Source organism: Catharus ustulatus, chromosome Z, assembly GCF_009819885.2.
Source record: "Catharus ustulatus isolate bCatUst1 chromosome Z, bCatUst1.pri.v2, whole genome shotgun sequence".
Classification (NCBI taxonomy): domain Eukaryota; kingdom Metazoa; phylum Chordata; class Aves; order Passeriformes; family Turdidae; genus Catharus; species Catharus ustulatus.
In genome coordinates, this window is record NC_046262.2 from 22,968,489 (window position 1) to 22,996,085 (window position 27,597).

Genomic DNA, 27,597 nt, shown 5'->3' on the forward strand with positions numbered 1-27,597 from the left:
AGACAGCAAAACCGAGTGTTTCTGAAATACAGAAAATTTGTTATGTAAGAAGTTATTACCATATTAGAAAGTTCTACGTGCAAAACCAAATTAATTGCTACTTAAAATTGGCAAGATTTAGTGAAGACTTCTGCCAAGATATATCAATATTCAATAACTCAATTACCAACATTATAATTCAAGGTCATTCCTTAGCAAAGCAATCACTCAGTGTCCAGTGAATAAGAGGTCAGACCAGCTATGGGATACCCAGATACTTTTTTCTGCTTTGCCACAGACAGCCCATGATAATCCCCTAGTTTCAACTCATCTTCATTCACCATTGTAAAAGAAAGATAACAGTATTTTCCTTCCTGCTAGAGGGACTCAGGGAATAACTAGGCAAACCGAACAAGGTGCAGCTTACAGATTCTACACATAGGTGAGGTTGCTAAAAAAAATGGAATTACAAAGCACCATTCAAAGTACATTTTCTCAACTTGCTCTAGAAGGCAAAAGATTCAGCTTCTATTAAAATTAGTTCCTATTTTGCTTAGTGTTTTTGCCTCAAGCTGTGTTAAGAGACAGTAATTAGATTCAGGACCTGACTGAGCAACAAATATAAATGACCTCTCCATTATTTTAAGATATGCCAGAAAAGTGACCCAAAGTATTTTTCCTCTTTTTGCTGGATCTCTAATCTTTACCTTGATTGGGCGATTTTTCAAGAAACACCAGTATTCAGCAACATGCTTAATGTTCAAGCTAGTTAATGCTTTTAATTATGCTCATTCCATTTCCACACTGGAAAGGAACACAAGTCTACATCAAAATAAAATCCGTATTTGAGTATCTTGACATATATTGCACTTAACTCTGAATGTACAAGAGTCTTTGTTCAAAAAAGTTTAGTAGTAACATGAACATAATGTCTTGATGTTGTATATTCACACACATAAAATATCCTTTTCCCCAGTCCAATACATGAATATTTAATTCATGTTTATATTATTTAAAAGTGAAACTCAGTGTGAAGCAAACTGTCTTTCCAAGGACTGACTCCCATGTTAGGGACCCTCCCACCTTCTGCCCCACCCTTTGCAAGACATGACATGAAGCTGAGGCAGTATAAACAACGATGTGCTCGTGAAGTTCACCACCCAGAGCACTCATGGAAACCCAATTTCATCTTGACTTCAGCTAACACTTCAGCTAAGACTTCCTGGACAGTGGAGAGTCAGGTACAAGGTTCCTTCTGAGTGTCAGTGACAGCAATGTTCACCAGCCACAATGTTTGAAGCCACCACAGGTTCTCTAGAGCTTATCTGTGAAGTCCTGACATGGAAGTACTACATAGACTTCAAAACTGATGAGCACACTTGGTGGGCTATTGTAATCTACCCACAGGACAAGGGAAGCTCCAGAATACAACCCTACACTTGATGCGGTCTGATACTCCCTCTAAACTAGTGATTGCAAAACCCATCAGCGTGGTGCCCAATAGAATGCAAAAGTGTGCAAATCTGGTGGCTTTCCAGGATTTCTCACCCCTCACATTTGCAGTAAGGATACACTGAGACACAGAATCTGTCTTTTGTTTCCTCCTCACTGTAAGCAAGTCTCTTCTGTACGATACAAACAATTCAAGACAGCTTCCTGCAGATCACAAAAGTTTTTCAGGCTACAGATTAGATTTTGAAAAAACAGTGGGAAGGTGTAGATAGGGAAGATGCAGTATGTTTGAATGGTTTTTGTATGGAGACACAACTCAGACCAGCTACAATCACAAGATGGTTTCTTTTGATACTGAAATTTGACTATGTTTTTTAATTATTACTGCAAGCCACAAGACCAAAACTGTTTTGCTGTATTTTTCATTCTAAATTCTTTTGAAATACCAGTATTCAGAAATTTTAAGTTTCATAATTTTTAAACATTTTATTATAGTCCTAGTGGAGACAGTAGATCAAAAACATACTTGCAATTTGGCTTTGTAGCAAGCATGTGTACAATATTCTTTTAACTTTGCTAGCAATTCTAGAATATTTTGCCCATTCTCCAAATACAAGATAACTAACAAACAAAGAACAACAAAAACAAATCTAATCTATATCAGAATAGGCAAAAAATGCAATTCTTACAGCAGTGCTCACCTGCATTTTTCCATTCTCACACAACACAAGATAAAACTTTGCTTTTAGATTCATTAAGTTTTTCAGCTTAAGGTAATGTATATATTTGCTTTAATGATTGAAGGCCTCTCCACAGTTAGAACACGACAAATATAAATGTCTGTACTATAAATACAGAAGAGTCAAAAGTTGCCAGTTCTTAACACTTTTCTCTAAATAATATACTACACAAAATTAGAACACTACACCACATAAGCTTTAATGAAATGTACAGTAATTTCACGATTATAAGCCACACCTGATTATAAGCCGCACATCCGGGTGTTGGCAACTGTCTTGGGTTACAATACAGAGTGTGATAAAAGGTATCTATTCTATCACCATCTGTTGAGGGTGGGGGCAGTGATCCTTATCTCAACAGCAGATATTCTGCTAATGGGCCACCACTGAAGCCAGGGCGGGTATTTACCTTTTCACAACCCATTCTTCCTCCAAAGAGTCATTTTCTGCTAATGGCCACCGAGTCCCACTGTGGGACTGATAAAATTACTGCATCCCATTGGTAGTTGCTCCAGCCAGGGGAAAGAGCCCAACATTTCTTACCAAGATAAAAACAGAAGTTTTGGGACACTAAGGTAGCCCCTTTCTCCACTGGACTCCAGAGGAAAACCAGATTTCTCCACATCACCACTGGAGCCCTGGAGGGAAACTGCACCTTCTGCAGGAGCACTGCTCCAACTGAGCCACATCTGTCACTGCAGGAGGACTGCAGCCACCATTTAATGGGACTGCTACCAACACCGTGCCTGACGGGGTGTCAGGTTGTACTCTGACTTTGTCAGGGTTTGGAGTTTGTTTCTTTGCAGTACTGTATTTCTATTTTAATTTCCCTAGTAAAGAACTGTTATTCCTAATTCCCATATTTTTGCCTGAAAGCCCCTTGATTTCAAAATTCTAATAATTTGCAGGGAGGGGGTTTACATTCTCCATTTCAAAGAGAAGTTCCCGCCTTTCTCAGCAGACACCTGTCCTCCAAACTAAAACAGCAACTTTTTGTTCTTTGTCCATATATAAGCCGCACCTGATTATAAGCTGCACTTCCGGGTTCAGACCAAAATTTTAGACAAAATGGTGCAGCTTATAATCATGAAATTACTGTAATTACCAAATCTAGCAATTCAAAAATCTCTCAGATAAAGATATAAAGCATACAAAAAATGAAAGATAGTTTCAAAGTCTTTTCAGTACTCCCAATGAAGAAACTAGAAGGTATAGAGTACCATTAAAAAAACACAGGAAAAGATAAAGACCATAAAAATATAGCACAGGTATCCCTAAGTAGATTTATAACACAAATAAAACTGCAGTGAATTATTGCTCAATGCTTTCTTCTGCATCTCAATTAACTTAATTACTCAAAATGGCTGACATCACAGTATTTTCTCCCTGATGTTCAGCACCATTAAATATTCCCATTTCAGCATTGTGGGAAATACAGGCAAAAGACAGAACAGCTTTCTCATACTAGCTTGGCACAATTGCCAGCAACCAGTTAAAAACCCCCATATGTAGACAGGAACACCAAACTACATTAACTATGAATAAAGAAAAATTTTAAGTGACACATATGAGACAGGTAAGGAGGGAGGAACCAAGGAATTTTTGTAAATAAATTACAGCATAGAACTATCCAGCAATAGCATTTTTGTGCACAGACAAATGTTTAGGAGGGCAGTTCTTACTTCTAGATAATTTTTCTTAGAATAAATCTCACTAATAACACTCGAAATTCTGCAGGGACCAAAGCATACTGATTCATTAAGTTCTTCAGTAATGAACAGAGTGTGATCTGACTGCAATAGCAAGATCCAAAAAGATGTTCGCTTGTTGGACTGAAGTAAATTGTCGTGATGTTTCAAGTTTTCTTAGTTAACATGTATCACTCACTTTCTGCACATGGAAATAGCAGGCAACTCAGCAGCTGTGGGACAGTATGGAAATCTGAAGCATCAGAACTGGATGAAAAAGCACTACTTAACATAGCAAGAAATAGGATTCAGCAAGTTAGAGCTGACACAGGGATATTTCCAGGCCAGCATAGAGAATTAGGTCAGTGGTTTTCATTAGCACTTTCTTCTAACTGTGTGTCAAATCTTCCCATACATAAGAGAATTTTCATTAAAGAAATTCTTAAAAGCAGCAAATAATCTCTTTCACACTTAGATATAGTATATCAATGACCTGACCTACAGACTACTAAATCAACTTAATCCATCAGAGATAATTAAGAATTCATATACTTAGAGAAGCAGGGTCACACACATACATTATGTAGTAAATCTGTAAGAAACACTTACTGGGTAATTTTTTTGGAGGGATGGAAGGATGGGTTCAGGTAAGGCTATAAAAAAAAAAGTTTATAAAGTTGTTGTGATTCATATAATTCACAGGAAGCAATATCATAACAACCACATCAAAGAGTTGCATTGAAATTTCATCTTAAAAACATTTATCCAGAACTTTAGTTTCATTCATTTCCCATTTTATTTGGGAAACATTTCTCATTACTATATTTTGTACTATACAGTACTATAGGAACTTTATTCAGCTAATGAAAGGTTTTACCAAGATACTACTATATGTAAAAGGCATTGAAAAATTCTAGCAACTGGGTACACCTTTATTTCTGAAATTCATATTAATTCATGACTATAGGAAAATCAACTAGATTCCCCAAACAAAAAATTAGAGCTTCACTCACCTTTTTTTCCTAACATCTACTACAATTCTATGAACAAGTCTACAGTTACTGCAAGAGAACACATTTTTCAACTGCCAAGTATTACATACTGAGTCTCCAAATGTAAACTATTAAAAAATGTTCAACACACTTAGTAGGCATATCTAGCAAAATCCCCATAAAATACAGAAATACAGTCTAATAGTGTTAGCTGGTCTGCTAACTTTATGGTCTGGTAATGTTATGAAGACCATGCAGTCACTAACAATACTAACAAACACACTTATGAAAACCATGGATTGGGAGTGCATCTACTGAATCATATAAATTGGAGACAAAAAAAAAAATCACCCAGATTAGGTTGTCCTATAGATGGACCAAAATCCCAAAGTATTCACACCCTACTAAAGCAGCTATAGAACTGCCACAGCATTAGCATCCTGTCCTCAGCATAGTTTAAGAAATTGGTCTACATCATTCACTAGGGAAAATAATAAATAAATTCAATACACAGGTCCTAGACTTGGGACTTAGTTCACCCTTCAACAAGGTTTACAGGTGAAGAGATGCTACAGAATCCTTTTTCCATAGGGACTAAGAATAAGAACAGCAGAATTCTCAGAATGTGCTTGGAGTATCTTCAAAAAGTAGAATATACTAACAGAACTGCTATGAAAATTATCACAGCTGCTTCAATAACGTTTTTATTTTTTTGTGGGTGTTCATGTTTCTGCAATGTCTTGGATACTTTCCAGTTCTCTACCTTACTAAAAGGCAACAAAATCTGAGCAATACAATCAAGGTATTGTATCTCAGTGTGTACGCTTTAGTAAGCTTTATGAAGAGAATGGATGGGAAGGGAAAAATTACCACTTACCACTAGCACTTGCCCTATGAGTTTCCATTTCTTACTGTTCAAGCTAGTTAGATATATTATCTGGAAGAAAGTTCATGTGCAAGGGAGTGATGTATCTACAAAACAAACTCAAGCCACACTAAACTTGGGTCCAAAGACACCCACATTAGTATAATAATATAGAAATTACTTAAGTAGTATAGAAAAGAAATTTGTCTAGTGAAGGCAGGTGTTCTTTTTTCCCGCCACATATCATCAACAAAATCTCTATTAGAAGTTCTAGGACACAGGCTATTTTCAGGAATATCACATGCATATAGCAGGGGAAAAAAAAGCCCAAAATCTTTATGAATAAAACATGAGAACCTAAAAATCTGGCGCTTAGATGCATGTACAGTGTACCGGGCAACACCTCAGGTGCTTTTTTTTCATGCCTTTTTTTTCCCCCCACTGAAAATGCTGAGGAAACACAGGTAGAAGGTTCCTCTTTGGTTTGTGGACTGCTGATCATCCCAAGACAGCTGAGTGATCACAGTTTTTCATGAAAAGAATTATTTGAATGCTTTTTTCCCCCTTTCCTAGACAGCTGTGGCAGAGGTGTCTACAACTCCCAGAGATGACTACAGTAAATATCCTTATGCATTTTCGTGAACTAGTATTTGAGTTTATTCTATAGCTAGCTACACAGTGTCCTGCAGGTGCTTTTCTTTTTTTTTTTTTTTCGACCTTTTTACAGCTGGTAAATCTGCCTCCAAAGAACAGGTCCACTTGTTAAAGACAAATGCAACACTAAGGAAACTAGCTTTACTTTTAAATATTTCTGTGTAGAAGATGATGACTGTTTGTTTAATTTCATTAAAGAGGAAAACTACACAAACATGAACTTAAGAGGGACAGTTTCAACATGTAAAAAATACTTACTCTGTAAATAGTGCAAAACCATCAACACAAGACTATAGCTGTTTAAAGTACCACGACTGGCATCATTTATCTCATGAAAACTTGCCCACTTCTTAATAACAAGTACTAATGGACGAACTCGATTCTCAACTGCAAGTAAAATAAACACGTCTCAAAAAAGTACATTTAACTAGACAGCAATTAATCAACATTTGCTCTTTCTTGATCAACACAGTAGTTTTGTATTCTAAGGTTACTTTCTGCAGGCATTTAATAGAATTTACTTAGTTATTCCACAACTACTATCCATCCTACAAAAATTAAAACAAAATATTTGCATTTGAAAACAGCCTTTTGAGTAGTACAATCCACAGACACATTACAAGAGCTATACCAGGAAATTTGCAAAGCATCATTTTCTACTTCTAAGGTCTCTGCAGTTCATCATACAAATTTTCTCTGATAACTTGTTGCCAGGGGAGACCCTATGTTATTTTTTTATTTAGGCTATACAAACTTAGAAGGCAGAGAAAACAATTCTTGTGGTTGGAAGACACAGCTGATTCTTAAGTTTATATTAGGATACTTGAGAGCAGTAACCCCTTCATGCAAACATAAATTTTATATTTGCCTTGTCCTCAATAGCTTTTTATGTAGATGACATGTTAGATACAGTATGTCTTTAATTTAATACATATACATTTCATGAGGAAAGACATAAATACAGCCATATTCCAGGTATGGTCTTGTGAGTTTCTGGTGAATATAGATAACCTTTTAATTAAGGTATTAATCTATTGTAGGTAGACATCATTCACCACAAACTCCTGGGACTCTCCAGCATACTGTATTATTTGCAGGTATGCAGAAGCAGATCATCAGTTCAGTGAAGTGCCTCACAATGGTGTTAAAAGCTTAAACATTCTGGAGTATCTTTTCTAATCTGACATCATTATGCAAAGTTTTGTATTCTGCTTATCAGGACACAAGGACAAAAGACATCTTAAAACTGCAAAGCCGGGGTGCTCTCTGTTATTCTGTAAAACTGTCAAGCATGATTTTCTCACAACATATTCAGAGTCATTCAGCATACATGCCCATGTAAGTGGTACTCTTCTCAGAATGGATGTCCTACTAGATCTGGAAGACCTTTTGGAAACAACCAAACTCCTTATCACTGATCACCTTATTCCTGACATTGTTCACCAGTGATGGACTGAAAAATAAAACTTAATACGCTAATTGTGAGATGCCAAAAAAGTACTGTACAGACACCACATGAAGATACATTAATTGGAATAGAATTTTTTCATGAGAGAAAAATGCAAATAGGTTCCAGTTTCAAACATAGCTATTTTATGTCTCAGTAGAAAAGACCTTTTTCAGTTGACCTCATTTTGAGATATTAAATTCTGCCTGCTGGTCCCTTTAATTAGTATAACAAAGTTAGTGTGCAATATGGTCAGTAAACTTTGTCTGATACTTTGATACAAGCTGCTCCTCAAGAAAATGCTCAGTAATGTTATTTGCACAATGCTATAAAGCCCAACTTTCATTAACTGCAAAACAGCTAGCAAAAATTGCTGATTAATCACAGACATGCTCCCTTCAACCAACTTCTGGCAATATAAAAGCACAGACTTCGCCTTCTAGTTCTGTTTAATCTATCTACATTTATTGTGGACATTTGTCTCACCTTGCCTCATCATTCTTGATGTTTTCTAGAGCACTCATGCACCAACACAGAAGAGTTAACTTCTAAACAGACAGAAGAGCATCCACAGACATTTTTAGAGTTTTAGCTTTTTTATCATGTTCATTAAGATAGTTAGTCCCTTGTTTGCCTGAGCGTCTAATTTATTCCAATGGAAAACCGACCAATACATCTTCCACATAAGAGGTAATTTGATAATTTTTTTTCACCCATGCAGGTTGAAGCCCTTCAACTACACATTTAAGTGAGCAAGAGAATACATATAAGGCCATCCAGCCTTGCTCATATGACTTATAAAAGTATGGAGAGAGACAGTCTGATAAAAGCTTCCATTTAGTTTTGTGCGCCTTATGTCATAAAACAAGAGTTTTCTTGTCCAAGGAAGACAAGACAGACATGCTGTATGATACAGTTTGACTATTTAGCAAGGCCCAGAACACTGAGAAGATAATATTTTCAATCACATGTCTCCCTTCACTACTAACTCACTCCTTTACCTCAAGGAAACATTATTTAGCCTTCACCAGGAAACCTGAAGTTACAGTAATTTCACGAACACAAGCTGCAGCAATTTGACAAAAATTTTGGTGGAAACCCGGAAGTGCGGCTAATAGTCGGGGGCGGCTAATCTGTGAATAATTTTCTGACATTTACAACCCCAGACGTGCCAGCCAGGGCGCCGAGCCAAGCACCTGCCAGTAAAAGCCAGCATTCCGCAATTGTTACAGTGTTACTGTGTTGCCCTGGCTCCCTGCAGGCAGCACGGGGGGCGGGGAGAGAGGCGGGAGAGCTCTCTTCCCTCCTCTGCCACAGCCCAGGGGAGAGACGGGGGGACCCCCGTGCGGCCATTGCTGCGGCTCAGGGAGGAGGTGGGGGGGGCTCTGCCCCCGCCCTCCGCCGCCGTGGCAGGAGCAGGGGGTGCTCCGTGCCCGGTCGGCGCCGCGGCGCGGGCGGGCCGCTCTCTCCATGCCCGGCCGGTGCCGCGGCGTGAGTGGGCCGCTCTCTCCGTGCCCGGCCGGCGCCACGGCGCGAGCAGGGCGCTCTCACCGTGCCCAGTCAGCGCCGCGGCGGGAGCGGGGCGAGCGAACCCAGAGGTGGCGGCCAGCCCCGAGCAGCAGCGCCGGGCTGGGCCACCTGGCCCCGTCAGCAGCCCCTAGCGGGCCGAGCCTGCACAGCCTTAGTTGAGCCAGTAAACCCCCTGCCATGCCACCGTTCTGTTAGTATTTGGCAACTTTGTTGCACGCGGGTCCTCGCTGCGAACCACAGAGCGGCTTATATTCAGGTGCGGCTTATTTATGGACAAAGAATGAAATATTTGCCAACACCCAGAGATGCGGCTTATACTCAGTGCGGCTTGTATTCGTGAATTTACTGTAATTTTACTGGCCATATAAAAGTGAGCAGAACAGAAGAAAAGGTGGGATACTAGAACTGCTTCCGCTACTCTTTTCACATCTGGATTTGTTTGCCCAGTGATTTTCTGAGAATAGTAAGGACAGTCTATGACAGAAGCTACAAATACATGTATCAACATTAGATTTTGTGAAGTGACTGCTTATCTGCAGTCATAAGTGACAATTACTGCTTCCTAATATTTTTAAACTTGGAAGCAAATCCTTTTCCAGCTATACACTTTACTGAATGTATGACGCAATCACAGTTAACCAACTGATTCAGGACAAGTTGTAGACTCTCCTAGTAACAAGAATATGGAAGATAAACTACTCTGACTGAAATATTAGTAAAAATTAACTAATGAAACTAATTTCTATTGGTAACAGCCTACCCTAAATAGAAAGAAATTCCTTTATGCAAAAACTGAAGAAGGTAGTAAAGGAACAAATGCAAATGCCCGAGAAGAAAAAAGCTGAGGAACACTCCTTTATGTACTTATCTGCAAAATGACATTGCAATGCTAAGAAAGAAACCATCAGTTTACCACTGTTGTTACTACTTTCCTTTCACAAGGTTGTTTCACAATCTCTCCCTAAAATGCTATCCCCTGAGCAGAAACAAACCAATTTCGATTTGGGATCAGTATAAATCACAAAGCAGTATTTTGGATTTTCCAAGGAAATATTCTGCAACAGACATAGATGGCTATCAGCCAACCATACTGTCACTGGCTGTAAGAAAATAAAAGAAGCTGGAGACTATACCATTAGATAACCATTACTGTCATGATCTTATTATCTGCAGAATACCTGAAGTAGCCCTTGCAGTAGAAAGGACCTTAATATAAAGAATCTTTGTTATCGTCCGAATATTATAATATTCAATTAAAAACACACCTAGCAGATTTTTTCCATGTATTTAGAATGAGCAACAATAACTTATGTTAAAACTACTCAATGTAGCTAAACAGGTACAGTAATTTCACAACTATAAGGTGCACCCTCATGACTAAAATTTTGGCCCAAACCTGGAAGTGTGCCTTATAGCCCGGTGCGCCTTATATGATGAACAAAGTTGCGACATTTGCCAACCCAAAGTGCCATGATGGAAGGGGGTGGTGCCGCGGGAGTGCCGAGTCGCAAGGAGGGGCAGGAGCGGGCGGCCACAGTCGGCAGGAGCGGCGCAGGGAGGGAGACGCGTGGTAGCCGCAGGCAGCCCCGGCCGACACGCCAGGAGGGAGGCGGCTGGCAGTCCTGGCCGGCGCGCCGAGAGGGAGGTAGCCAGCCGCTGCAGGTGGCCCCAGCAGCCAAGAGCCACACTGGGAAGGAAGGAGCCAGTGGCCTCAGAAGCCCTGAGCCACGGCCACCCCAAGCCAACCCAGAAGTGCGAGCTACGGCAGCCCTGAGCCGCCTCGAACTGTGGGCAGCCCCGAACTGCGGGCAGCCCCGAGCCGCGCCTCGCCAGCCGGCGCCAGGGGCGGGTGGGAGTGCTGGGCACGGGGAGGGCGCCTGGGGCTGCATTTAAAGCCTACGCCAATCTGTGAAAAATGTTTGCAAATTGAGCACCTGCCAGTAAGCCCCCCGATCACATGATTCCGTTACTAATTTGTTACTTTGTAGTGTGCGGCCCGGATCTCCGCTGCACAAAAAAAGTGTGCCTTATAGTCCGGTGCACCTTATATAATGCACAAAGATGTGAAATTTGCCGACTCCCAGAGGTGCGCCTTATAATCCAGTGCGCCTTATAGTCATAAAATTACTGTAAATATATATATCTGTATAGTAATCTATTAAATTTTCATAGCACATCAATATCAAAACACAAACTCTAAAAGCAAAGTTTAAAGAAATAAGAAAATATTAAAATAAAAACTTACTGAATGCATAGGTTCTCAGAAGGAATGTATTTCTTATACCTATCACATTGTTCACATTCAAGTCGAAATCCACATTGCTATTAGGGAGGAAAAAAAAGTCAAGCATCATGGTATTCAATTTCTAATGTTTACTACTTACTTTACAACAGATATGGAGAAAAGTTTAATATAAAGCCCTGAAAGCTTTCTTCAGACTTTTAAATGCCATGATTCCGCTAGTTTTGTTTATAGCGCCTCAGCCACTTACAGACTTGAACTCCTTTGTTATAAAATCGCAATTGTTGTTTTGCATGAAGAATACACGTAGATATAAATTTAGACTTTAAGACAATTTAAGATATCTTTTAAGAGAGAATCTGTACTTTGGAATAAAACCAATTCTGAGCAAACACTGCATGTTTTGTAATAAAACCATTTAGATACTTTTAATTCTGTTAAGATTAAATAAGGCAAACAAGTACTAACTGTTTTATTTACAATACAACTTGCCCCCAAGTTTGAGGGGCATATAGAGCATGTAGAGCCTAATTACTCAAAGAACTCAAGAAATTATATTGCATTCATGGTCAATAAGCCATATCAACATTAACTTGCAACAAGAAGAGTCTATTACTAGACAAAGAAGTAGCTGTTATATACAGCTATTTCCATTTTACATGCACAAGTTTCATTTACATAGTATTTGTTCACCCAATATTTCTTTAGATTTTTCTTGACTATATAAGGGGAACATGGACACCTGAAATTCATTAAATTTGATAAAAGGCAATAATTTGAGGAAATTTTTTAATGTAGTCTATATATTTTGAACATTTTATGGTTTTTTACATCCTTTATACACTTTTTACATCAAAGCATTTTTTTGCTTCAAAACCACTGTATAATTTAAAACCTGAGTTAGTACCAAGCATAACCTATGTTTTTCTTAAAACCAATGTTTTAAGAATATAGTTCATAACTACAGGAAATAAACAAGCTTCAGCTACCACTTCACAGTTGCAAATATAAGCATGAATACCCATAAGAATTTTAACTGCCTGTGCAAATGTAATAGGAAAAATTCAGATTGCATGTGTAATTCCAATTAATCCAAACTGACAAGAAGACTATTTACCAGATGCCAATTGAAGCAAGTTCTATTGCATGTTTACTATGCATGTTCAATAGCAGCTGCAGTGGTGGCAACTGAAAAAGGTTTTGTACTGCTTGGACTCAAGTTCTACAAAAAGCACTAAAGGAGAGGAAAAGAATCAACAGAACATCAACTGTAGCAGAAGAGGAAGGTTTTGTATCTTCTGTAGTATAAAGATCTTGATAATTGATTAAAGTCTTGCTGGAAGCAGAACCAGCATTAGAATAATCTCCTGGGAAAGACTATCAAAAAAAAAGGATGGTAAGTCTTTAAGTACAGTAAATCTTCTCTTACTTTTACAGCACTATAAACCCTGAAGTTTAAAGGTTATAAAAGAAAACAAATATCAACTGAATGCTTTTTCATTCACTGAATCAAAGTAAGGGGAAACAGTAATTTCCAGTTCTACATGAGATATATATATATATTTCAGTTAATTGTAACACATCAGAATGTGCATCTCCTGATACAGAGATAACACCCATTGAATTTGACCATTCTCCCAGCATCAGGGCATCAAAAAACTAACTTTCACAGGAAGCTTGTAAAGTTGAGTTTCCAATTTTGGCAAAGATGAGCTTAGTGCCCAGGATACAAGATATCCAATCCATTTTTCAAGAACTCTGTGAAAAAATGCGTGAGTATCCATTTTTTGTACAACTAAGCTTACAAAAGATAAGAGCCAGTAAGAGAGTGGAAAGAGACAAATGCGTAAATAAAAAGACAAAACATGGATGGAGGTGACAGGTTATCTAAGAGAACAATAACTGTGAAGACAGGAAACGAAACAAAAATTAACTACAATAAAAAAAAATCCCAACCTAAAATGATTACATTCTCTGCCACTCCTCTGCTCCACAAAAGCAATACAGAAAACCAGACGGTGAACAATACTGGTTTTTACTCTGCACAAATATACAGTAATTTCACGACCATAAGGCGCACCGGACTATAAGGTGCACCCCCGGGAGTAGGCAAATTTTGCAACTTTGCAGATCATATAAGGCGCACCGGACTATAAGGCGCACTTTTTTTTTTTTGCAGTGAGGCTCTGCCCCCAGTTCCCCCGGCTTGGCTGCTGGCCGAGGCCCTGCCTCCATCTGGCTGCTGCGGTACTGTGGCCCCGACTTCACCCAGCAGCCCTGGCCCCGCCTCTAGCCAGGAGCCCCGGCCCAGCAGCCCTGTAGGCACCCAGCGGCCCCGGTCCTGCAGGCACCCAGCAGTCCCGGCACCGCAGGTGCCCAGCAGCCCCGGCCCTGCTGGTAGCCCCGGCCCCAGCCCCGCAGGCACCCAGCAGCCCCGGTTCCGCGGGCACCCAGCGGCACCAGCCCCGCAGGCACCCAGCAGCACTGGTCCCACAGGAACCTGGCAACCCCGGCCCCATGGCCCCGCCTCCACTCAGCAGCCGCAGCCCCGTGGCCCCGCCTCTACCCAGCAGCCGTGGCCCTGCTGGCTCTCCACGCGGCTCGCAACTCTCACTTCCGGGTTTGCAAATTTCTGAACTTTGTCCATCATATAAGGTGCACCAGACTATAAGGCGCATTTTCAGGTTTGGGTCAAAATTTTAGTCAAAAGGGTGCGCCTCATAGTTGTGAAATTGCTGTAATGTGCTGTTTCTACTCTTAGAAGATCATACTTGGATTTACTAGAAAATAAAGAGTTATTTAAATCCTATCTGTAAGGTACATAATTATCATGACTTACCATGACTTATTTTTTGAAAGTAACTGCACTATGGACTGAAAGCTTACAAAAAGACTTCAATCTTCTCACACAGTCACTTCCACCCAGTTCCATATTAAAGATTTCTTTCTAAATTTTTAAATTGAAAAAAAAATTCCTTGCTTTAATCCCATAACTCATTCAATATTTGCACCAGGAATTTACCATTTAATTTATATAAGAAAAGACTAGCATTTCTATATGTAGCTAATCCAAATAACTCAAATTTTAGCTTGACAATCACCATACTTTCAGAAAGCATGGAAGAAAGAAGAGGGAAAAAATACAAAAATTTGAAATTGAAAATCATTCAAATTTTTAAAAGAAGTAGGCAATTATACTCAAGTAAATATGGGATCTGGTGTAAATGAAGAAAAAAGTATACCCCAACAAGTGTGCACAGTTTCAGATGAAACAAAATGTTAAACTGATGATATAGATTAGTTCAAATTGTAAACAGGACAGATTTCGTTTTATCAGGGCAGGAACCTAACCATGATAGAGTTATATCACATTAAAAACATGTTGTGATATGCTTTCAGAGAGAGAGGCCAGAAAAGTATGCTTAGTTTTTTAAAAGATAGAGACAGTGTTACAAAATTTTACGACCATACAGACAGGTTAAGACAGCTACATTAAAATTGTTCAAACTCCAGTTTACAAAGAAGGATGAAATTATGTTACTACAGAAAACTGATACGTATCAGTGTTACAAAACTAAGCCAATGAACACAGGAAGATGTGAACATTACGCAGACTTAATATATTTCAGTGTTTGCATGACCTTTTCCTCTGTCAGATACTTTCATCACACACAATAAGAAATGCATCATTATCTGTCCTAGTATGGCCCTCTAAATTATTCTCATGTATTCATAATGAATATACAAAGAATATTTTGTTTCAGTGGTGTTTGTATAGCGCAACAGTTGTGTCTGCACAGCAAACAAAATTACATTTCACAATACTTTTCTTCCTACTACTGTTTTTCTGTCAAAAAATGTTGGGACTCCTCCGAAGGGCAGTACACATATAGAATACAGTAATTTCACGAATACAAGCCGCACCAATTTGACTAAGATTTTGCTCCTAAACCGGAAATGCGGCTAATAATCAGGAGCGGCTAATACAACCTCAGAAGTGCCTGCCAGAGTGCTGAGCCGAGCAGCTGCAAAGTCGGCATTTTGCGATTGTTACAAATCGCTACTTTGTTGCACTGCGGGTGGAGCCTGGCTCCCTGTAGGCAGCACGGGGGGCGGGGAGAGAGGCGGGAGAGCTCTCTTTCCTCCTCTGCCACAGCCCAGGGGAGAGACGGGGGGGGGCCCGGCGCCGCCATTGCCGCGGCCCGGGGAGGAGAGGGGGGACCCGGGCCGCCCCTACCGCAGCCCGGGGAGGGTGGGGGAAGCCCGCGCCGCCCCTACCGCGGCCCGGGGAGGAGAGGGGGAAGCCCGCGCCGCCCCTACCGCGGCCCGGGGAGGGGGGGGGAAGCCCGCGCCGCCATTGCCGCGGCCCGGGGAGGGGGGGGGAAGCCCGCGCCGCCATTGCTGCGGCCCGGGGAGGAGGGGGGAAGCCCGCGCCGCCATTGCCGCGGCCCGGGGAGGAGAGGGGGGACCCGGGCCGCCCCTACCGCGGCCCGGGGGGGGGGGGGAAGCCCGCGCCGCCATTGCCGCGGCCCGGGGAGCCGACGGGAGCCCCGCGCTGCCATTGCTGCGGCCCAGGGAGGGGGGGGGGAAGCCCGCGCCGCCATTGCTGCGGCCCGGGGAGGGGGGGGAAGCGCGCGCCGCCATTGCTGTGGCCCAGGGAGCCGACGGGAGCCCCGCGCAGCCATTGCCGCGGCTCGGGGCTTTGTCCCTGCCCGCCGCCGCCGCGGCAGGAGCGGGGAAACTCCGTCCCTGCCCGCCGCCGGCGCCACGGGCGCGGGAAAGCTCCGTCCCCGCCCGCCGCCGCTGCCGTAGGAGCAGGGGAAGCTCCGTCCCTGCCTGCCACCGCGGGGCAGCGCCGACCCGGGGTGACCGGGCCCAGTGGCAGCGGCGGCCAGCCCCGAGCTGCAGCACCGTGCTGGGCCACCTGGCCCCGTCAGCGGCCCCTAGCGGGCCGAGCCTGCACAGCCTTAGCTCAGCCAGTAAACCCCGCCCTGCCACGGTTCTGTTACTAATTGCACGCAGGTCCTCGCTGCGAACGACAAAGCGGCTTATATTCGGGTGCGGCTTATCTATGGACAAAAACCGAAATATTTGCCATCACCCAGAGATGCGGCTTATAGTCAGTGCGGCTTGTATTCGTGAATTTACTGTACTTTGCCATGTCAAAAGTTTAAAAGATTAGGCTGAACAGAATACTTGCCTTACTTTATCCCTGAATTTCACTATTGGCACTTTTGCTCGTATTAGCTGAGGTCGCTCAATGTAGCTTGCTGAAAGGGAGAAAAATATGCAATTAAGTTTCATGCAAGATGCAGACCTTAATAAAAGAACATATAATAGAATCTTATAGACAGATTTATAGTAAATTGCAGCTTATTAAAGTTAGCAGGGTTGTGCTAAACTAAGTAACCTTTAGCAACCATAGCAAAAAAACAGCCTAGGAAAGCAGGTGAAACAGCCCCCACACTAAACATGAGAGAAGTATGTAGAATATAGAGTAGAAGACTTTTCTGAGGGAAATATATTCCAGAAATTTAAACATAAGGAATGCAATACTACAATGCTTTCATGGAACAGTACTTGTAACACAAATCCTGAATAGTTATAATTAAGGTACAAAAATAAATGAGCAAGATGATATCCAATCAGGATGGGCTAATGGTAAGATTAAAACTTTTTTTGAAGACTCTTTATCTGAATGATAAAGTACACCCCAGGAAATGCTACTGAAAACAGGACAATGCTTTCTGCCAAAGATGGGATAAGCTTTATCTGCCTTTTGCTTTAAAAGTGATAGGACATGCAATAAATCCCCATTGATGATAATTATCAGATGTTTACCTATGTAGTATAGACGTATAAGCTCAATGTCAGACCATCCAAACTCACACATACTAATCTCAGCCACTCACACAGAGTCACTAAATTTACCCTCCATGTTCAGCTCTCCAAAACTGTTGCATACTGTTGTGATTTCCCTAGACTTCATGACACCTCAAGCCTATATTCAGTAGCTTCCCATAATCCTGAATGAATACTGTGCCCAAGAAAGTAATAGAAAATAAAGATAAGTAAAGACTGTAGGTTACATGACATGAATTTGGGCAAAAGGCATGATTTTAGTAATTATTTCTGTTGCCAAATCTAAGACCACTTGAATTCATCCATATTCAACATCATATATTTTCCCATTGTTTCTATAAATTAACCTCAGATTTGCATAAATAAGCATGCACAGTACAAGTAATACAGACTAAAAATAACATTGAATAAAATCTGTTTTTTTTCTTTCCATCCAGAAAAAGCAACAAGGCATTTCTATCAGCTGAATAGCCACCTTGATTAAACAGCATCATCTCCATTGCTTTAGGATGACAAATTCAGATTTGGTGGAACATTGCTGTGCAATACTCAAGTAAAACAAACTTTTTTTTGAGACTTTATGAACCGGTTTGCGGATATGCATGTTCAGACAGATTTGACCTGAGGCAATCTTCTATTTGGATTTTAATGCAATGCACAAGTTTAAGCAATACAGAGCGGCACTCAGAATAAAAGATAATCTTACTAATTTACTGATGTTAATGGGAGAATCTTAACTGAACAACTTCATGTTCACTGTCTGCTAAATTAACACAAGTATCCCCTCCTTGTAGTTGCACCTTCAGACACATTCAGGCATCTCTCCTCCAGCATCCCAGAACATTCTTAAAGTGAGAGTCTAAACCATGCAGAGCTCTCTGCCTCCTCTCCTTTCATTACCAAATTTAAGACAAAGATTCCCAATGCATAACACATGGTAGGCAGCAGCGGATGTCCATCTGTATGCTATAGAAATTCAACTTTCCTCACTATGACCCTTCCCAGTGCTCTTCAGAATTAACTGAACTCTTTCCTGACAATCCACTTCTAAACACATCCTGGTGTGCAAATGCCTCCCTACACTTGGTGGATGCTTGTGTCAAATTAGTTGGCTAAGAAAAAAAATGCAGCCCAAAGCATAATCCAAACCTGTTTCACAGAGTAGTAAAAAGCAAGGAGGAAGATGGAAGAAATAAGAAGTTAGAAGGCAGTAACTTCCCGCTGGTATCCTCTTTCTTGGCTCAGATAAATGATGCTGTTAGCAGAATCTCTATTGTACCTTATGTACAATAGAGCTGTACATACAGGGGAAGAAACAGTCACAAATACAGGATGTGGAATTCTGAAATACAAAAAGGCTGAATAAGTGCCTTAGTAAACTGACTACGTGATCATGAAAGTTATGAGTAGAGAGGCTACACTAAAATATATGAAAAGAAATCTATACAGCTGCTCTGCAGTTTTGGGCATTTCCATTAAAAAGTCATGAACATCACTTCAGCTTAGGAAAAAGAATATAATGGCTCCAAAGAAGACTAAACACTAGTTCATATATAAGTTATTCAAGCAGAATTTCACATTGAAGACCTTAATTCCCTCTCTCCTTTTACAGAATGAAAGATTAAGTAATGGTACAGAATATTAATCCCAAACATGGTATATGCCCAAAAGATCTTTGACATCCTGGGCATGTAGCCTGCTCCCATTGCTTTGGTTATACTATAGACGGAGAAATCGGACAACGCTAAAGTCCGAATCCACATTCATGAAGAATCTAGGAATGTACAAGGCACCACAGGATGAAATAACTGCTGATCTTTTGGAATTCACTCAATGATATGCACAGTCCTACAAAGTAATTCAACTGAACTCAAATCCCTTTGCTTGTTCCAGCTGTTACACATTTCCCACTAGACCACCATTAGGCAGATTCCACTCTGATACCCTAGTCTCCATGCTACTGTACCTCTTTTTATATCTTTGTAAGAGAAAATTAACTCTTTGTTATTTATGCAGACAGTAAACACCTGTTAACCTAATACTATCAGGGTGTTTTTCAAATAAATCCTGCATAGATGAATCTGAAGTTAGGAATCACTCTGACATCTATTTTCTGCGGTTTAAATATAACCAGTTGTCACCCCAAACTCAGTTATCAACCCAAATTAACGCTTCACATTTCTAAAGACATTGACTTCAGCACATGGTTCTGGGAAAGTCAGCCAATCTTGTAGAAAAAATAATTGAAGATAGTTACCAGAAGCAGCTTCATACATTTTTGGTAGACAGGTTTTCCTTGGTTTGTAGTAAGCACTACTGAGCAACAACTAAAACTTCAGTGTGTGACCAACATTATTCTCATATTAAATCTAAACCACAGCACTGTACCAGGTACTAAGAAGAAAATTAACTATCTCACCTGAAACCAAGACACCTCCTGTTCCAGAAGTACTGAACCTTGGCATAGTTGAGCTACAGCTTGTAAATTAGCTAAATCTAAGTGGAAAGACCCATGTGCCAAAGCCTTTTCATTTTGATGACTTTCAACCAACTTTTGGTCTGTTTTGTCACAAAATACCCATACACAGACACAGGTCAGATTGCTAGGTACAGGAATTAATGTCACAGTGATGTTAAGATTCTGAACAGATGACATAAGAGGTCTACATACCACAGCTAAGAGCGCCTGACAGGAGTGGTAATCTCAGCAGCGCTTTCTTCCATAGAATATTTTGATTAAATCAAGTTGACCAAATGCGCTTGCAAGGTGTCAGAGAATTGAATGCATCAAATGGTTAAAGGCACAAATACCTTTGGGGATCACTTCCACATGACCATCATAACTTTCTGATACTGGTAAACAAACTTGATTTTGTCCAAAACTTTGTCACAGAACAACAGCTCTTTAAAAAGATTGCTTATTTAGAAGCTTCTTGATCCCTGGAAACACACCTATTCTATCACTGTGCTATCAGAAAGCACTGGAGAGAGCTGTACCACAGACAAACCCAGACTAATTTTCAGATTTGTGCAAATGTAAATAATCAGTAGTAATAAAGATTAAATAGCAGATGCATCAAGTCTTTCTTCCACATGCGCTGCTAAAATCTGTGCATACATGCTTGCCAATGAAGAAATTTTGAAGTCTGCCTTTAAATGTATTGTTTGCTCCGTTTAGCACTGTAGGACTGTTCAGAACATCACTGTAAGGAGTAGCATCAAAGAATGTATTATAAGTCTGGGAAGCAGGGTGATCATGTCATTGATATCAGCAAATGTCAGGGTATTTTATAATTCAAAGGATGATACAAAGGCATCTTTGAAGTAGAAGACATTCACATTTAAGTCAAGAACTGCCCATGTGAATTCTTAATCTGAAGGGAGTCTAAAAAATAAGCTATAGAAACTACGCATTGAGATGTTATATATGTATGCGCTGATATTGTCAATGTTTATTACTTTCTTCATCAGGCACCTAAGTTAATTATACCTCAAAAGAAAAAAATCAGTTCTACACTGTCTGCTGTGAGTGACATCTTATTTTACAAATTCTTAAGAGTATTTTTCCCAGGAAGACACTGCAATTTAAGATATTAGCAGGAGTCCGCTAACAGAGGTTTCCCAAATAGAAATCTATTCCCTTCTCATTGTGTTCCACAACTCAAAGGTCATCTGAGATATTACTCATGACTGAAGTCCACTAGTTTCCAAGAAAAACTCTGGTTTTTCTAATTACCATTTTCTAATTACCATTCAGCAGCATTAGGTAACATTATTAAATATTTCTTTGAAGCTTTTCTTCAAAGAGTAGTATGATTAGAACCTAGACAAGATGCAATTACATACATTAGATGCAACTGAGCATCAACACTTATTTTGGAACTGCCAATAATCTTACCACCTCATTTTAGACGGTAACTTACAAAGTTTAGTACTGAAGAGTTTTTGGACTAAGCTGAGTATTCGCCTTGCTTCAGTCTTCTGATTCACCTGAAATGTGGTATTAAAATTCATGAAAAAAGTTTGCATCTCTCATTTAAATGTTCAAAATAAGCATGCTTTGCTTTTAAAATGAAATTAGTTCTCAGGATAATACATAAACATGTACACCAACATGTTCTATGGCCTACATACACATTTATCACAGTAAATGTCACGTAAAACAATCCATACTCAATATGCAATATTACTGGGCTCATAATTTGTAGCAATTACAAGTGCAAAACTACATTATTAAATCAAAAAGATTTGAGCATTTTTTTTATCATTTCAGGATCCAGTATTTTAGCAGCATGCACATAAAACAAGACTTGGTTTGAACTATGTATATTTTAAATTACTTACTGGTTCTTCTTTAACCACCAGGCACAAATCACCATCACTAGTTCGAGTGCCAAACCCATTCAGTGAGGACCCAACCAAAAAAAGTCTGCTCTCTGTAATAGAAGAGTGACAAAAAATAAACATGATGTGACACATTAGTTTGAGAGGAAGAAAGAAACACAAACTTGAAGAACATGCAAAGTGATATTAAGTAATCAAATTCAAAACATACGTGGAAAAATTAGCTGAATTTCTCTCTGGAGTTCTGTTCTGCAAAGCTCTTTTCTGTCCAAATCGGAGGCCTGTTGTCGACATGCTTGAAACAACTCCAAAACCTGTTGACTTAACTGGACACACACATACAAAAAGTAAAGACACAGCAAAGTGAACATTCTTTCCTGACAGAGATGCAATTACATGAAACACACAAGACTGGGTTATTAAATGTAAAACCCAGCACCATTTCACATGACCTACTCTTGCGTCTAGAGTTTTACCGCACTTAAATTCACAATTAATAGCTCCCTAAAGAAGTTTCTTTTAAGTTTTTAAGTTTGAATTTCCTCAATTTGTTATAAAATCTCAAACCTGAGAAAATAATTTTTGCATCATCAGTATATATAGTGAATGACCAGAGACATCTTCTGCTGACTTTAATGTCAACAGTTTGCCTACCAGTAATAGGGGAAAAAAAATAAAATTTAAAACCTGATTTCAGTTAGCTTTCTTTTCTATCCCAAATAAACTATTAAAGAAGTCAGATCTTTGTTGGAAAGAGATATTGACTGTTTTCCTTTCACAACACTGTTGCATTCTACAATCAACAGGCATATTTACACTAAAAAACCCAAAACCCTTATGTCATGTGGGAGCAGAACAAGAAACAGTTTGAAACTACACTACATTTTCTTCTATATTCCAGAACAGCTATGACAGTAACTTCTATGCTTTCTTGAAAAGAGGTAGTGAACATCTTCACAGGTCTAACACTATTTATTCAGAGTGGGCCTCTCTCATATCACCACAGTGGGGTTTATTTAGTCAGGATTCTCCCCACCTCATATCATGTGAGAAATGGGACTGTTTTTCAAAACTTTACTTCCTAGAGCAGACACGCAGGTTTCCTGACATTAGGATGTAAAACAACACAAGGAAACAATACTCTGACTTCCCTTGCCCCCATAACAATGTTTCAAACCCAAATACAGACAAAGAGGTGATACAGAACCACAGTGGCAGCTACACTTATTGATAGTCCTCCTAATGGCAGCTTACCAATAGATATTTCAGGATACTGTCAAAAACCCTGCCAGAAATGTTTGTGGTCTCCCACAGCACCTCTGGATTTTTGAAACAGAAGTAAAGCACAGGCACAGAAAGCCATTACCTCGTCCTGGGCGGCAAGGAGCCTGGTTTCTGTAGGGTCTGGAAACAAAGTATCTTGCAAAGGAGGGACACATCCAGTTAAGGCTGGTGAGCCACGTGCATGCAACGCCGGAGACTGAGCAGAAATCGATGCTGGGAAGGAGTGTCTTTGTTCTTTCAGGAAAGGCACTGTTTGGTTAACTACAGCTGTGTCAGAATCAAGTGAATGAATCCGCTGCCGTTTGGCATCATCTGGAACACTTTGTTGACTTGGTCTCCTAGAGAGAGACACTGTGTAACTCCTCTAGTTCACAAGCCCCAGTTGAGGATTAAAAGACAATTTCTACAAAGTTTAAATACTAACACTTTGTGGCGTAACTACTTCACTAAGCCCAAGTATGCCACAGAACAGAAGTGGCCATCCTAGGTACTATGTAAAAGAAACCTGGAATGGGAAAAGAGAACACAAGAATTGCAAAAATGAAGCTACCCTAGAATTGGATTGATGCAATTCTTTAAGGCAAGTGTCTATACTTAACCAACTGAAACCCAAATGACAAGTTTGCTTAAGCTGACTGCAAATCTCCCAACAGAGCAGAAATTTCCGTAGAACAGACTGCTCAAGAGGAAAAGATGCATGCAGCATGAAACCAGGAACTTCTGTAGTTTGTGGGATAATTACACACTCAGCTATAACTTAATAGCATATATTTGGTTGGGCTTATTTTTACATGCTAGATTTGGAAGAGCAATAGCATAGAAGAGATAGTACTGAAGACAGACTACATAGAACCTCCTTCCAATCAGCGGTTTCCCACAACTATTAGAAACACATATCAACTAGTATATCTGAACTAATAAAGAGAACTGTGTTTGTTTTTGTTTCTAAAGCATTAAAAGAAAATTAAACTCTACATTTATGCAAAATTTCCCTTTCTGAGGTAACTAAAATAACAACGGGAGTAACGTAAATTTAAGTTAATTTAAAAAAATAAACAAAACAAACAACAAAAACTGGGCAGTTTTCGTAAAACCATAAAATCTACCTTAAAAAAAAACATGCTTGAATTTTACACCTTGTATTTGAAAAACAATACATCACATAGTTAAGAAAAGTAGGGAAAACACTTAACGTGTCATCAGGAAAACATGACAATTCCCATAAAACCTTGAGGGTGCACTCTTAATTTTAACTAGACAAATTGCAGGAAAAGAGCATTCGTTTACACAAACCAGCTTACAGCCAAGCCCACACAGACTACAATCCACTGCAGTATTACAATAAATCACTTAAATCACTTCTGCAAGACTACAGCTGCTGGAAGAGAAAAACTAGGTACAAGAAGTCACTTCTGAGTACTAAGATTCTCAAACAGGTACAATGATTTAAAGAGCCAATCCATAGCCTATTTTCATCAAAAAGAAAAAAGTATTCAGTGTTGCAATTTCTAACATAACTCAAATTGCATAAGAAATTGGTATCAGATGAGCTTCTCAAAGGGTACAGTACAACCAGTATTAGTCACACACATACAGAGAACTTACTTTCTTCCTTGAAATGATCCCAGGACATCCGACCTAGACGCTGGACTGACACTTCCATAAGTCACTGGTTGCACTGTAACAACTGGACTAGCAGCTGGAGTAGCTCCAATGTTCCCACTCAAAAGGGCTCTAGAAAGACTACAGTTCATAACTATTATTCATAAGATAACCAAGATGTCCTTTATGGGTTGGTAACTGTTGTTAACTGAATATTAAATTCTACAAGTCTTGTTATTTTTTTTCTTGGAAGGCATACATCTTTCTTTTCTACTCAACATGAAGATATACTTCAATTTATAATATGTATTTCATTAAAACCAGAAAACGTTCATTCCTGACAACATATGTGTAAGAAGGGGTTAGCAAACAAATTAATCTAAGGAACTGTTAAATTCAAAAGCTTAAAGAACACTACAGCATCTTCAAATATAGACCCAAGTATAAATGATTATTCCCCTTCTCATCTTCTCCCTGTTTTCCCCAATAAGTAAATACGATTGAAGATCTTTAAAACTGAACTGTAGATTAACAAATCTAATTGGCGCAATTGCATCTCATGCATTATGCACATTGCAGGCAAGCATTAAGATTTGCAGGTCCATAAGGGAAATTTTATAGCTCTTTTTAATATGTATGACATCTTCATGTTTTGTGAAGTTCAATGCAGCTCAATGTTAAAAACAGTGAAAACCTCCTCCATGAACAGAAATCTTTCAGACCCAACCCCTACTATCAAACTTTACTGTACTTACACTGCACTGCGAAAATGAAGCGGAGGAACAATAATTTGCTGGTGAGAAAGAAGAGTAGGAGGCATATTTACAGGAAGTTTAGTGAAGAAGGTACTCTGCTGTTGATATTTTGGAAGGAAGGGTGGACGACCCAAGTTGGAAGAATTTGGGAACATGCTCCTTTCTACTTGAAGTGAACATGTATCCTTTTATCTAAAAAAAAAATATTTTTAAAGAAATTGAAATCAGGCAAAAAGAAATACAAGTTACCTTTTAAGCTCTTGCTTTAAAAATTCAAGTAAGCTAGAATACACTTCCAGGAATTGCTTAAGAGAAGGGTGATCACATGATTTACTTTCAGTACAAGATACCAAATAAAAATACTGCATACTCCAAAGTTTCATAATTACTGCTTACTTTATTCATGTTGAAAAGCGAATTTTTATATAATCCCCTCAATTTTAAGTTTAGTTTTTAAAAAAATGATATATCACAAGATATAACAGTTTTCATCACAGGCAAAAATATCATGTAACAGTGGAATTTGCTTCATATTTGAAACATTCCACAATGAGGTTCACAATATGTGGAAAGAAACCCTTGAGTACATCATTAGAGCACGAAGATGCAGCAAATCATGAACTACATGTTACATCATGAAGTTAGCATTTTTTCACAACATGACATGTAAAAAGGCAGCCAAATGATAACACCAATTACAACTAATCTAACAATGCTTTGAGAATATCTGACATATATAGTATTATTTTACTGAACAGGCTCTGAAAATAAAAATTTAGGCTTACTATCTTTTAAACTTAAAATTGATTCTGGTACAACTAGTCAGATAGCTCTGTCACTGTAGACAACATTAGCATAGAGCATAGGAAAATGAATAATGAGGAGTTTATGTGATTGGGTTTGGTTTTGCTTTTAATTTCCTGTGATAATAACCCACACTAGTGAATAGTAAACACATGGACATTGTTGCACTACTCCAAGAGGAAGTTGCTACAGTTCTTCCTTCTTTTTTCTTTTTCCCCCATTTGATGGGGTGGGTGAGGGGAAGCATTATGTGTTAATGGAAGTTACTACTTGGATATTCACTTTCAATTCTGCAAAAGAAATGTCACCGTGTTGCATAACAAGTAAGTCACTTGACATAAATACTCATAAAGACTAAATGTCCTGTTCAAACTTTCCCATCTCTAGTAAACAGAATAACTGTTAGCATGCCTCATTCCCCTCTGAGCAGACCAGGCACTTCCCACAGCACATCGTACACATAAACTACCAATAGAAGGATGAATGACAATTCAAGAGTTAGGCGCAGAAGTAACGCACGTTCGGTTTAGCTTTTGGAGCTGTAAACACCAAGAAGACAAGCAATGGAGGAGTTACCTTTACCAACCCAAAACAACGCAGCAATACCTCACAACAGCGACCATCACTTTTACTGTGACTTTCAGCACTGGTTACCTCGCCAGGAATTGCCAAGTTCTCCTAAACAATTTCATAACTTACAGCGCAGCTCTTACTTTGCCCCCGCGGGCACAGTTTTCAAAGAAGCATGTATTTCCCACGGACCCGCTCGAGTGAACCGCGCAGGTAAGCCCGGCCGCACGGAAGCCGGCCAGCCCCCAGCGCCCGTGCCGGGAGAGGCTCCCGGGCCCGCCGCCAACCCTGGGACCACAGGCCGGGCCCCCGGCGCCGCTCCCGGTCACGTCCACGTGGGACCTCAAAGCGCACTCACGCAGCGCCTGAGCGGAGGCAGGCGGGGCGGGCCTGCGGGTAGCACCGTGCGGAGCAGAGAGCGGAGAGCAGTCGGAGCAGCGGAGCACCGTCCCGGCCCCGGATGCAGAGCCGCCGCAGGAAGCGGCCGGGCCGCCGCAGGAAGCGCTCCCTCCGCCCGCTCCTGCGCCACTTGGCGGCCGCCTCCCGGGCGCGCGCCCCCTAGCGGCGCGGCGGGACGCATGGGCGGGGTTTCGCGCGGCCTGCGTGAGGGACGGGTGGGAGGCGGCGGTCAGAGTGGGAGCGCTCTGCCGGCACCGCGTCCTGGCGCGGGCCGAAAGAGGCGTAACAGTGCAGCTGGTTTGCTTCCCATAATTACTGGCAGACTGTAATTGAGCTACTGTTCAGGAGCGTGTCCAAGTTGTTGCATTTGGCTACATACTAGGATTTG

General features: G+C 40.3%; 1 protein-coding gene across 3 annotated transcripts in view; it reads right to left on the reverse strand.

Moving 5' to 3' along the window:
- The window catches only part of TENT2 (terminal nucleotidyltransferase 2), a 50,185-nt gene extending 22,885 nt beyond the window's left edge, over positions 1 to 27,300 (reverse strand). The window contains exons 1-11 of one of the 3 annotated variants that reach the window (XM_033085725.2): positions 27,169 to 27,300; positions 25,437 to 25,628; positions 24,685 to 24,822; positions 23,162 to 23,417; positions 22,007 to 22,121; positions 21,796 to 21,887; positions 21,375 to 21,441; positions 16,790 to 16,859; positions 11,593 to 11,669; positions 6,629 to 6,757; positions 4,469 to 4,512 (exon numbers count right to left, since the gene is read on the reverse strand). In XM_033085725.2, the coding sequence (XP_032941616.1) occupies positions 4,469 to 4,512; positions 6,629 to 6,757; positions 11,593 to 11,669; positions 16,790 to 16,859; positions 21,375 to 21,441; positions 21,796 to 21,887; positions 22,007 to 22,121; positions 23,162 to 23,417; positions 24,685 to 24,822; positions 25,437 to 25,591 (1,143 nt within the window). In that variant the 5' untranslated portion in view covers positions 25,592 to 25,628; positions 27,169 to 27,300. Of the gene's footprint in view, positions 1 to 4,468; positions 4,513 to 6,628; positions 6,758 to 11,592; positions 11,670 to 16,789; positions 16,860 to 21,374; positions 21,442 to 21,795; positions 21,888 to 22,006; positions 22,122 to 23,161; positions 23,418 to 24,684; positions 24,823 to 25,436; positions 25,629 to 26,939 lie in introns of all 3 variants that reach the window. The other 2 variants (XM_033085727.1, XM_033085724.2) reach the window with 2 other exon arrangements.
- Between the last annotated feature and the right edge of the window lie 297 nt (positions 27,301 to 27,597).